The sequence below is a fragment of the Terrapene carolina genome, unplaced genomic scaffold (assembly GCF_002925995.2).
Source record: "Terrapene carolina triunguis isolate 2854851 unplaced genomic scaffold, T_m_triunguis-2.0 Scaffold69, whole genome shotgun sequence".
In the NCBI taxonomy this organism is placed as follows: domain Eukaryota; kingdom Metazoa; phylum Chordata; order Testudines; family Emydidae; genus Terrapene; species Terrapene triunguis.
In genome coordinates, this window is record NW_020664420.1 from 31,875,280 (window position 1) to 31,889,219 (window position 13,940).

General features: G+C 38.6%; 1 protein-coding gene across 1 annotated transcript in view; it reads left to right on the plus strand.

Annotated features, from left to right (window-relative positions):
- Positions 1–13,940, plus strand: part of IPO11 (importin 11) — a 247,488-nt gene that overhangs the window by 114,654 nt on the left and 118,894 nt on the right. Inside the window, exons 21-22 of the mRNA XM_026649109.2 lie at positions 535–650; positions 1,493–1,569. Of these exons, the coding sequence (XP_026504894.1) occupies positions 535–650; positions 1,493–1,569 (193 nt within the window). The remainder of the gene's footprint in view (positions 1–534; positions 651–1,492; positions 1,570–13,940) is intronic.

Here is a 13,940-nt window from a genome sequence, read left to right on the forward strand (position 1 = left end):
ATGGGTGGTAGGACTTAGATGGGAGGTGCTGTGAAACCCCAGCCTCTTTTCCTCACCAATCCATTAGTTTTTATTTTCTCGTACGTTCACCTCAAAGAGAAGAGAACAGTCCATCCCCAAATGCTGCTGCTTCTACTCTCCCAGTGGGTTTAAAGATAAACCTGAATGGGTCTAAAGACAAATCTCAATCAGTTTTCCCTAAGTAATGAAAGTCTAAATTGATTTGCTGATATGCCTATTGCCCAAGTCATTTTAAAGTGTATGGTTTTATATATATGTGCTCTAGTGTAATATGTGGCATAAAAATGTAGTGACTGTGTGTGCTAGGCTTATGGTTTTATTTTTAGCGCCAGTATGCTAGAATTTGTTGTGTTCCATTACTAATTGTAAAAATGAAATCCAGCTGACTTCATTGGTGTAATGAGTAATGGTAGAAAATAGGTGTGGCCTAAAAAGAAAATACCTTAAATTTTCTGTTTCAGATCAGATTTTTTTTTAAATTGTTTTATGTTGTTTTGTTTATTCCTCCTGCAGGGATTAGGAGCAGACAGCAAGAACCTCTACCCTTTCCTACTTCCAATTATTCAGCTAAGTACAGACGTTTCCCAGCCTCCACATGTTTATCTTCTGGAAGATGGCTTGGAATTATGGTAAGTGGAAGAACTTTGCTCAGCAGATAAGTGCACATTAATATTTTTATCACTACTACAAAAAAAAGTGACTTGCTTAGAAACATATATGTAATATGTACACTAAACTGACCATGTGGCAAGCTCAGATTTGGGATCAAGCAAATTATGGGCTATTGCTGCTTTGACCAGTGGAGGTTTGACTGTCTGAGCATGTAGTGTTTTTTTAATCATGTGCTTTGCTTATAAACATAATGCGAAATTTCATTGATTATCCACCCACAGGAACTATAAGTTGGAACATAGAATGATGAATGTAGTCTGCTCTCACCTGATTGTCACCAATGCAGGATATTACACCTCAGAACAATATTTTGAGGGAAAAGGGAGATATTTCTGTAGCATAGGTTTCTTTAACTGGTGACTCTTTGAAATTTCTTAGAGGTCTAGAATGCTAGTATGTTGTCTTGATGCATGTAGCATGCAACTTTAGCCACCTTACCTGCACTCTGCCCATTAATCCACCTCCCTTGTGGATACTTTGAACATTCCAAACCTCTGAGCAACTTCAAACGGCCGTCATTTAAAAACAAAAATAGAGAGGCATAAAAATGTTTGCTTCTTTCCCCTATTCTTTTGAGATGACAGGACCAGCAAGTATTCCACAGACCAGCAGTGTGGGAAATAGCATTTTGAAAGATAATAATTTCAAATAATTGTGGCATTCTTCATTTGGAGAGATTTTATATTGATACTAGAATATTACAGTATTTTTACACTTGTCAAAATTGTTCCTCTTAACATGTTTATTGTGCAAAACAGGGAACTAAATGTAAACAATGTTGTAATTAATCTACTCTTAGGTTAGTGACATTGGAGAATAGCCCATGTCTTACTCCTGAGCTGCTGCGAATCTTTCAGAATATGTCTGCCCTTCTTGGTGAGTCTTAATAATAAGAATTCTGTTTTCTATACTAACAATGTTGTTCATGTTCTAGTAATAAAATAACTAAGGCAGTAAGAAGTTGAGATCAAAATTCTTACTATTAAAAATGCTTGAATGAGCTTTGACTAACTTAAAGAATTTCCCATTTTCTTGCACCCCGATTGTGTTTAAATAAATCAACATTTTAAGTGCTTTGTACTTAAAAAGGCAAAGAAACAAACTGGAGATGATGCTTTTTATTAATGGACTGTTTCTTAGTTAAAGACAAAGGGTGACATTCCGGACCAGTTGAAGTCAATTGGAGATTTGCCATTGACTTTAATGAGTCCAGAATGTCATCCAAAATATTTGCTGGTTGGTAGGCTAATTTTGATAGGTATCTCTGCACAAATATCTGTTTATTCTCTATGGTGTAATTTTTATTTATGAGGCTGCATGTTCTTGGAGGCATATGTTTCACAAAAGATTCCATGGGTCTTATGTTTGGAGACTATATGATGTATATTCATACATGCAGTGTAAGTGCTATTAAAATGTAGAACTAACTGAAGTTGCTTAGCAGCTGAGTGCTATTTGACAATTAATTTTGGAAATGTAATTCAGCTATATATAGTTTATTTGCTTACTTATTGCAAAAAAAAATCAACTGAGTTGGACTTCATAGTGTTCCATCAAGACTGCACAGTCACTGATTTTATAAAAACCCCTCAAAGCTTAACACGAAATCAAATAATAACATTGTGTTTGTGTGTAGAGAATAGCTGACTATTCTAGTTGCTTAATCAGATAATAATCCTACTTGCTACTCTGAAGAACATAAAGAATTAATGGCTCCATTCCAAATCATTAATATTCAAGTAGTAAATTTTCAAATTACATATATATACAATTGAAAAGGAAGGAGGAGGGTAAACAGCTGGAAGGGGAGTTGTTAGTGGGTTATACATAGGGCCTACCAAATTCATGGTTCATTTTGGTCAACTTCACAGTCATAGGATTTTAAAAATTGTAAATTTCATGAGTTCAGATATTTAAATCTAAAATTTCATGGTGGTGTAACTGTAAGGGTCCTGACCCAACTCTGAAGGCAGCAACGCAGAAGTAAGGGTGGCATAATATGATATTGCCATGCTTATTTCTGCACTGCTGCTAGCGGGTGCTGCCTTCAGAGCTGGTTGCCTGGCCAGCAGCCGCCGCTGCCTGACCACCCAGCTCTAAAAGCAGCATAGGAGTAAGGGTGACAATACTGCAACCCCCCTACAATAACCTTGCGGTTCCCCCCCCCCCATGACCCTCTTTCGGGTCAGGACCCCCTGTTTGAGAAACGCTGGTCCCCTCCCTTCCTTCCCCCCCGAAATCTGTATAGTATAGGGTGAAAGTACACAAAAGACCAGATTTCACGGTCCGTGATGCATTTTTCACAGCCATGAATTTGGTAGGGCCCTAGTTATAGGTTGTAGTAATAAGCCATAAATCCAGTGTCTCTATTCAATCCATGATTTTTAGTGTCTAGCACAGTTATGAATTTAAGCCCCCAGGTTTGTCTTTTGAAAATAATGTGCAGATTTCCTTTGAGGATCAGGACTGATAGGTCAGATACAGAGTGATCGCTTTGTGAAAAGTGTTCACCCACAGGTGATGTGGTGTTTTTGTCTTTTATCATTTTCTTGTTTGAGTTCATTTGGGAGCATAGTGTTTGTCTGGTTTCACCCATGTTGCTATTGGGGCATTTAATACACTGGCTGAGGTACACCACATGTTGTGATAGGCATGTGTTGGATCCATGAATCTTGAAAGGTGTGTTGTGGGGAATGTTGATAATTGTAGCAATGGAAATGTGTCTGCAGATTTTGCATCTGTTGTTCTAGCAGGATCTGGTGCTGCTTTGAGTTGGTGTGTCCTGGTCTGTGGGGAGCTTGCTTCTGATGATGAGCTTGGAGAGGTTTAGGGGTTGTTGAAGGCCAGAAGAGGGGGTTCAAGAAAGATTTCTTTCAGGATGGGGTCCCCATCGAGTATGGGTTGTAGTTGTTTGATACCCCATATGGGTTCCACCGTGGGGTGGTAGGTGACAGCTAGGGGTATGTGGTCCGAGGGGGTTTTATTTCTGTACTGAAGCAGGTTCTCTTGGAGTATTTGGGTGGCCCATTCCATGATATGATCTACTTCTCTGGTGGAATGTCCTTGTTTGGTGGAGGTAGTTTTGCGTGTGTTACAACACTGTACACAGTAATTTTTGTTATGCAAATATTTCTTTACTTTCCTTTAATTATTTTCTGCACTTTTATGTGCTTTGGAGATTGATGAACTAATTGCTATAGCAAATGGATTTTTCAGAGGAAAAATTTTAAATCATAACAGAAAATGTAGAAGTTAACATTTCTGAATTGGTCACGAACATTTATCATATTTTCTAAGATTAATTTCAGTACTTCATATTTTATTATGAAGGTTAATGAGAAGTGTTCCTCATAGTAGGCAGGCTTAACTTAGTCCCTCTCCTATGATCTTCCCATGTATCTTAATACTAATGACCAAAATTGTGCTTCAACGAAAAGTACTGCAATTACAAAGAGCCAAGTTTTTGTAGATGGTTCAGTATTTAACTTCAGATTTACATGTCCATCTTTGCAATTGCTAGACACTTCCTGTTAATCTTCCTTCTATACCTTTTGAACATCTCTTTTTGGGTATAAATTTACTAACATAGTATTGTCCAAGTGGTCATGATTTTCATAGTTATGCTGCGTTGCCCTTCCACGTATCTTAAATTCAGGCTAACAGGGAGAGGCTGCATACGAAAGACTGTAACCAACCTGCAGTATCGAGTGGGGTGAGAAAAACTGCTTAGTCTAGATATTGCCTAGTCTAATAAGGTTGAGAATTTAGACTGTGTGCTTATCTTTTATTTTCCTTTGGTAACTACTCTGACTTTTGCCTATCACTTATAATCACTTAAAATCTTTAAAAAAAAGAACGAGGAGTACTTGTGGCACCTTAGAGACTAAAAAATTTATTTGAGCATAAGCTTTTGTGGGCTAAAACCCACTTCATCGGATGCATGCAGTGGAAAATACAGTAGGAAGATATATATACACAGAGGACATGAAAAAATGGGTGTTGCCATACTAACTCTAGTGAGAGTAATCAGTTAAGGTGGGCTACTATCAGCAGGAGAAAAAAGAACAGGAGTACTCCTGTTCTTTTTGCGGATACAGACTAACACGGCTGCTACTCTGAAACAGGAGAAAAAAAACGTTTGTAGTGATAATCGGGATGGCCCATTTCCAACAGTTGACAAGAAGGTGTGAGTAACAGTGGGGGGGGGAGGGGGAAATAAATAGTTTTTAGTCTGTAAGGTGCCACAAGTACTCCTCGTTCTTTTTGCTGATACAGACTAACACGGCCAACTCTTTAAAAACTTTTGTAATCAATAAACTTACTCTAATGTTTACCCTTACCAGTGAGTTTGACTCAAGTGCTTGGTAAATTTGCTCAGGTTACAAAGGCTGGTGTATGTTTACTTTCCATTGATGAAGTGGTGAACCAATTAATAAACTTACCTTGCTCAAGAAAGGGTTTTAGCAGTGTAAAATGGTGTATTCCTGTGGTACAGTGCTGGGAGCTGGGGAGATTTAGCTGGTGCCTTTCTCTGTGTGATTTGTAAGTGGTGCTGGGAGCATTCATGCAATCTAGCTGGGTGCGGGTTTCCACATGCAGTTGTACTGAATGGTAACAGCACCTGGAGGGGTTTGCTGCCTATCACCAGTAAGGCATTGTGAGAGACATCTCAGATTAGTGAGTAAAGGGGGCACAGCGGTCCCACAGTCCTAGATTGCACCCCGGGGATCCCGTCACACTGTTACAGTTATGGAGTAGAGAGATACAGTATTGATCATTAGAAGCTTGTTCATAGAGGACAAGCCACTGAGAATCTGAGGTGGGAGTGGCTGCGTCTGGCTCCTAGGATTATGCAGTACTTATTCTCCAAGTCTTTAGAGACAGAAAATATCCTGGTTTAATCCCAGAATATCATCAAGCAGATAGAATGTCACTGTGGATTGATCAGGAGTCTGCCTCTCAAATGCACTTTTGGCTTCCAAACCAGAAGAGGTAATAGGTCTGACAATCATATTCTCAGAGCCTGTTCTGATGATTGTTATCCTCCTATTCTTCTAGAGCTTCCGCTGATATCTTATCATAATTTCTCTGACCCTGAAGGTGATTCACAGTTTGTGGGACCAATTTTAGTAGTGTGGTAGCATTGATCTTTATACACTTTGGTTAGGGTGGGAGAATGATGATAGTAGGAAGCATAGGTGGCAGGACATGGGGAGAGTATCTTTAGATGGTTGTGATCTCTTCTGTAAGGAATGTTTTGAGGTATTCAGTTAAAATATAGGGTTTTATATAGCATTTATCATCTAAAAGTAAAAGAAGTTGAAGACCTCCAAGGTAAAAACAATCCTTGGTTAACAGACGTACCTGTGTATTCAGTGAGGTCATGGAACCCAGCAGAATAAGGGACTTGGCAGGGGCAGAGAGACTGGGTACCTAAAAATTCTGCCAGTGAAAAAGAGTTGCACTTTTGGCTGCAGCAATATAGAAAGAGGGGGGAGAGAAATTGCTTGGGTCAGGAAGAAGGGCTGTGGGAGAGAAAGGAGGGAAGATAGGACTTGTTTGCTGGAATCTGGAGGGCCGATCTTCTGATTGAGACTAATGTCCCTGAGTTCTCTGTCATTTCTCTTGGTGTAACAGGGCGGTGACTCCTTGGGTACGTCTTCACTACCCGGATTGGCGGGTAGCAATTAATCGATTGGGGATCGATTTATCGCGTCTCCTCTAGATGCGATAAATCGATCCCCGAACGCGCTCCCCGTCGACTCCGGAACTCCACCAGAGCGAGAGGCGGAAGCGGAGTCGACGGGGAAGCCGCAGCCATCGATCCCGCGCCGTGAGGACGGGAGGTAAGTCTATCTAAGATACGTCGACTTCAGCTATGCTATTCTTATAGCTGAAGTTGCGTATCTTAGATCGATTCCCCCCCCCCCCCCCCAGTGTAGACCAGCCCCTTGTCTCCTTCCCTTATCTTTTTTCCTTCATGTAGTCTTTTTCTTCTTTTCCTTTGTCCTTTCTGTTCTTTGTGGAAGAATCAGAAACAGTGTGGAGAAGGCTGGAAAGAGCTGCACCACATTCTCCGTGCTTCCAGTCTGTTGAGGTAAAAGACTGATGTTGAGCATGATGTAATGATTTCCTATTTGTAGGAAGATGAAGAGAAGACAACGGCATAGAATCAGTGATACGTAATTTTCTCATATCAAAGGTCTCAGCGGAGATTGATGTGATTTTACTATTAAGCAGTACATTTGTGAGACTCATGTTTATGGACAGCGTGACACCAGCTTTTGATTCCTTGGGATGGGGGCAGACTTGGTTGTGTTTTGCCTCTGTGGCTTCTGTCATCTTATTCGTGTCACCGCTGTTGGGAAATATGTTTGCCTACATTATAAGTGGACATAGGTGGACATAGAATGAATAACTAAGAAGATGTAATATCTCCTTGCATATGTGCCAGTTGTTCTAGTGAATCTACATTTTCATATACCACATTGATAATATGTTAGCAGTGATTCCAACGTTTAACCCTTGAAATGCTAGTAGCATTAGACTTTTAGTACAAGTAGCACTACTGTTCACTTCCAGTGGAACAGTGGTGACTTGTATTTTATTCTATGTAGGTTGTTGTGCCAAGGCACTGGCCCACAGCTTGAAATAAATGATTGTAGAGGTTATTGACGAGATTAAGTTTGGGAATCCAGAGGAAGTGATAAAGTTTCAAACTGGACCCCCTATCAAGCACTGGTTGAGAAAGAGAGGTTTCACTGGGCTAATGGAAGCTCCTCTTTGTTGCTATAAATAGTGAGGGTCATTGTCACTGATGATTAAACTTTAAAGTTCGGATGATCACACTTCTCTAAATGCTACTATAGTGATTTAGGAAAGATATTGCATTATTTTTGACTTGCAGACTCAAGAAAACAAATATGCATTGATTTAGATGTCACGAAGTCCTTAACTATAGGTCGCCTTTATCTTTTTTTCTTTAAATTAAAGTTTACTATTTCCCCACTGAAAAATCTGTAGAAAGACCTGTTTCTAAGATTCTCCACTTTCCTTGAGGAAGATGCAGGGAAGGGCTGAGTAAGAATTATAAACATCTCAGATCTCAATGCTTCTACTCATGATACATTTGTGTGTATGTCTGTGTATTTATAACCTATAGTGTGTGATAGCTTTCAGTAATCATTTCATGTAATTGCCGTGAAAAACAATTACAGGATTTTATATGGTTGTCAAATTGAATCAATCAGAAATGATTTCTGCAAGTGTTTCTATATATTAACAAATAAAACAGCTTTGACAGAAGATTAAGGACACACCGATACAGTGCATATACCATCTTACTGTATATTTGGCAGTTCAGACTGAAGGAATGAACAGATAGAGCAAATGAACTGTTTTTCTTGAAACAGCCAGTTTTGAATGTGAAACTGTTTCCCCCAACTTTCTTGCTTTTCTTTGTTTTCAGATAAATTGAAATGAAGAAAAGTTATTAATATTACTGAGTCTCCTATTGTTGGTCTAAAAGTCATTATTTATATACAGTCTGGGTAGATAAAACAGTTACCTATCCTTAACAGCTTACAATCAAAATGAAGATAGATTTTTTTTCACTCCTATTTCCTACATCGTAGTTCTATTTATGCCCTTATTAGATTTAGATTAATAGATTTTTAGGTCCAGAAGGGACTGTTATGATGGGTATAGTCTGACCTCCTATAAAACACAGGCCATAGAGTTTCATCTAGCGATTACTGTGTCTGGCCCAACAACTTGTCACTGAACTAGAGCATATCTTTTTGAAAGACTCCAAGTGAAGAAGAATTTACACATCCCTTGCTTATCTGTTCCAATGGTTAATTACCTACACTGTTAAAAAATTGCATCTTATTTCCAGTTTGAACTTTGCTGATTTCAACTTCCAGCCATTAGATCTTATGCCTTTGTCTGCTAGAAGAGTCCCCTAATATCAAATATCTTTTCCCTGTTTAGGTAATGATATACACAGACCATAATCAAATTGCCTCTTAATCTTCTCTTCAATAAAATAAATAATTTGAGCTCCCTTTGTCTCTTATTGAATTAGGCATGTTTTCCAGGCCTCTAACATTCTTGTAGCTCTGAACACTCTCCAATTTAGAGAATGCCCATTTTCTTTTTATCAGTTCATTTGTGGCCCATACTTATTTCATTTTAAAACTTTTCCTGATTTCCTTTCATTTTTATGTTATTTTAATCCTTTTTATATTTTTAGTTAACGTTTCTGTATTCTTATTGATCCTTATCTCAGTCCCACTTTTCCCTTCCTTATTAGAGCCATCTCCAGCTTTAGTCAGAGAATTTAGCATTTGTCACAGCTTCTTCAACTGAAACTCCAAATGAGATTCCCCTTTCCGTCAGTAGAGCCATGTAATCAAATTGAGAAAGACATTTTTCACTGAAGGATCGTCCTGATGACAGCATCATACTGCTGGGACTGTGATGGTATTCCTTCAGTTCAGGTGGCTGATGCTGTGCTGCCTCCTAGGCAAGGTGAGGCTGTTAAGATTTTTTGTATTTGTGTCTTTTACAGTAACATGCAGATATTGGTGCTTAATAACTATTCTGTTCCATGTTCTTTTGCTGGGTGACAAAATTGTGTGCTACCAGAATACTGCAGATGTCATAGTGGCATGGCAGTGATTCTCTGATTTAAAGTGGAGATGGGCATTCAAGTAAATAACTCCTAATTCAGTTATTTGTTGCTCTGGTTAAAAAAAAAAAAAAATCTTATCAATTTAACACTTAGGTAATTAACTTAGTCTCTGGTTGCCATGACCCTGTATTTTGATTCAGTCCTCAGGGAAAAGGTAATCATTAAATTTAAAGGAAAAACACCTCTGTACTGTAAAATAAATAAATAAAAATTTAGTTATTCATTGCAACTAACTAATTCATGTCCCCAAAAAATATTTTACGGACCATGTTTCATTATAAAAAATGAGGTCCAAAGTCTGAGCAAACAAATTCATGTGTACATCTATATGTGCAGCTGACTACTTAGATACTTCGCAATCGTGCACGCACTCACTTAACTTCCAGCACAGTTGTGTCAATTCCAAGCAAAAATGTAGTCATCCCATTGTAAAGTCATTTTTGCCAGTACAGGTGGACCTGTTCTCAAATACAAAGCTTCTTTCTTAACATCTGTCTCTATTTGAATGCATAACAAAGAATGAGAAATTTTAAAAAAAAGTTTTAATGTACATTCCTTTTATAAATGTAGGATAACAGAAAAGTTAAATTTACTACTAAAACTAATAGAACTTAACTTAGAATAACTTCTAAGGTCCCTGCTTGTCATATATTGGTTGTAGTGGATTTCTTATGCTCTAATCTTGCTGATTGGACTATATCTGCTGGAAAGTATCGAGAAAATGGTCACTGTGCTCTCATTGAGGTCATGTCTACACTACAAACTTAAGTCGACTTATATTAGGTTGATTTACAGCCATGGCAGTAATTCAGCCGTTTGTATCCACACTACCCTCCTTCTGTCGGTGGTATGCGTCCTCACCAGAAGAGCTTCCACTGACTTAAGAGGGGCAGTGTCGGGGGCTGAGAGCCTGGGCTCTTGGCTCCAGCCCAGTTGCTTCCTGGGCTCTCGGCTCCCTCCAGGCTTTCGGGTCCCCACTCTGTGCCGGGAGCTCAGCTGTCCCCCACCTTCCTGGCTCAGAGCGGGGAGCTGGGAGCATGATTGGCACCCAGCTCAGAGCGGGGAGCATGAGAAGCAGCCTGCCTGGGAGTGAGGAGCCACGATCTTCGCAGGGGGGCAGCAAGGTTCCCGGCAGAAAGCCCTGGAGGCAGCGCGAGCCAGGGTGGCAGCCCAGCTGGGAGCGGAGCCAGAGCTGGGCTGTGAAATTGACAACAATGACAGCCAGCAGCCAATGTAAGTATCCCACAGTGTCACATAGCCAGTGCGTTGCTCTAACTACACTGACATAAGCCCTACACCTCTCGTGGAGGTGGAGTAGTTATGTCAGTGTAGTAGGACACTTACATTGGTGGGAGAAAGTGTCTACAATACAACCTGACATAATTAGGTTGACGTAACCTGCCTTACATCGACATAACTCTCTGTAGTGTAACTGTAGCTTTCACAGTTTCTTTAAAAAAAAGATATTGAAATAATCACAAGTTCCCCCCCCCCCCCAAAAAACTGCTTTGAAAATTACATTTAGTTAAAGATGTACACCTCTACCCCAATATAATGCTGTCCTCGGGAGCCAAAAAATCTTACCACGTTATAGGTGAAACCGCATTATATTGAACTTGCTTTGGTCCACCGGAGTGCGCAGCCCCGCCCCCCTGGAGCGCTGCTTTACCGCGTTATATCCAAATTTGTGTTATATCGGGGTAGACGTGTATAACTAATCTTTAGGTTTTCCTTTAAATGAAAAAGATGAGGAAATTCATAGGGGTTTACCTCTAATTTACCTTTTATTTTTTTCATTTAGATATTACAGCGATCTGTAAATAGAATGTGGTTTTACATATCCTGTCCTATGCTGCAGTATTTAGAGCCTGCATATACTCTACCACAGGGGTCGGCAACCTTTCAGAAGTGGTGTGCCGAGTCTTCATTTATTCACTCTAATTTAAGGTTTTGCGTGCCAGTAATACATTTTAACGTTTTTAGAAGGTCTCTTTCTATAAGTCTATAATATATAACTAAACTATTGTATATATAAAGTAAATAAGGTTTTTAAAATGTTTAAGAAGCTTTGTTTAAAATTAAATTAAAATGCAGAGCCTGCCCCCCAGACCGGTGGCCAAGACCTGGGTAGTGTGAGTGCCACTGAAAATCAGCTTGCGTGCCGCCTTCGACACACGTGCCATAGGTTGCCTACCCCGCTCTACTACATGTATAACATACTATATAATTTATAAATCTGTGTAGTGTAAAATTCTTGGCAATTTTTATTCTGGTTTTTCTGTTGCAGGGTTTCATTTTACCTTAAAATCCATTCCTTTTTTCTTGTAATCTTGTGTTCAATGAGCTGAACATTTCCACCCACTATGATTAATCTGTTTTAGCTTCCGTTAGTTTAAAGAATTAATTTTATGGTTTTAGGGGTGACCTTTACAATTTTTCATGAGATGAATTTTTGTACCCTGAAGATTAAGGTTCAGTTTATACACTTAAGGTGTAGCCAGCAGCCATATGACAGCAGTCTTTTATCTGTTCCTCCTGAACTGCTTAAACCAATTGGAAATTCAAGATTCATTTCATGCACTGTTTGTCTCTCAGGTATTTCCCTACATTACTTTATGCTGTTTGGCTTTTGGTAAAGCCTCTTTTGAAAATATGTGGCTCAGATTTTAATGGTTTCTTGTTTAATACCATATATTGTACCAAAATTCATTTTATTTGTTGCATGTAGAATGCTTGTTCTAGCTTAGGGATGTTTATATAGAATAGAGTTAAAGTAGAAGGAATTTTAGAAAAGAAGGTGGTTAAGGAAGGAATTTAACTAGCTAATCTATGGGGTTTATTTTAACCTATGACTGATCCACTTTCCTCCCAAGTAGAGTTCCGTGGGAATAAAAGGAAATAGGTTCCAACCTCTACTCAATTTTCTCATGACTGAAGATATAGCAAACTCTTAGTACACTAAATGGCCTTGGTGCTTTCCTTGTTGCTTTTTTCCCCCCTGCATTTTGTGGCTTATTTTTGTTTATTGTAAACTAGATTAATCAGCTTTTCTTAATTTAAAAAAGGGGAGCAAGGGTGCCCTTATGGCACGATTATTATAGGGCTGTTGATTAATCGCAGTTAACTCATCTGATTAACTAAAAAAAAATTAATCGTTAATTAAAAATTAACTGTGATTAATCACAGTTTTAATCGCATTATTAAACAATAGAATACCAATTGAAATTTATTAAATATTTTTGAATGTTTTTCTACATTTTCAAATCTATTGTTTTCAATTACAACACAGAATATAAAGTGTACACTGTTAACTTTATATTATTTTTATTACAAATATTTGCACTGTAAAAATAATAAAAGAAACAGTATTTTTCAGTTCACCTCATATAAGTACTGTAGTGCAATATTTATTATGAAAGTACAGTTTACAATTGTAGATTTTTGTTTGTTTGTTACATAACTGCACTCAAAAACAAAACAATATAAAGCTTTAGAGCCTACAAGTTCACTCAGTCCTACTGCTCATTGAGCCAATCGCTAAGACAAACAAGTTTGTTTACATTTACGGGAGATAATTCTGCTTGCTTCTTATTTACAATGTCACCAGAAAGTGAGAACAGGCGTTCACATGGGACTTTTGTAGCCAGCATTGCAAGGTATTTGTGTGCCAAATATGCTAAACATTCGTATGCCCCTTCATGCTTCAGCCACTGTTGCAGAGGACATGCTTCCACGCTGATGATGCTCGTTAAAAAAATAATGCGTTAATTAAATTTGTGACTGAATTCCTTGGGGGAGAATTGTATGTCTATGGCTCTATTTTACCCACCATATATTTCATGTTATAGCAATCTCAGATGATGGCTCAGCACATGTTCATTTTAAGAACACTTTTGCTGCAGATTTGACAAAACACACAGAAGGTACCAATGTGAGATTTCTAAAGATAGCTACAGCACTCGACCCAAGGTTTAAGAATCTGAAGTGCCTTCCAATATCTGAGCAGAACGAGGTGTGGAGCATGCTTTCAGAAGTCTTAAAAGAACAACACTCAGATGCAGAAACTACAGAACCCGAACCACCATAAAAGAAAATCAACCTTCTGCTGGTGGCATCTGACTCAGATAATGAAAATGAACATGCGTCGGTCCACACAGCTTTGGATTGTTATCAAGCAGAACCTGTCATCAGCATGGATGTGTGTCCTCTGGAATGGTGGTTGAAGCATGAAGGGACATATGAAGGTTTAGCACATCTGGCATGTAAATATTTTGTGATGCCGGCTACAACAGTACCATGCGAACACCTGTTATTACTTTCAGGTGACATTGTGAACAAGAAGCGGGCAGCATTATCTCCTGCAAATGTGAACAAACTTGATTGGCTGAAGAAGAAATAGAACTGAGTGGAATTGTAGGCTCTAATGTTTTACATTGTTTTATTTTTGAATGCTATTATTTTTTGTACATAATTCTACATTTGTAAGTTCAACTTTCATGATAAAGCGATTGCACTACAGTACTTGTATTAGGTGAATTGAAAAATACAATTT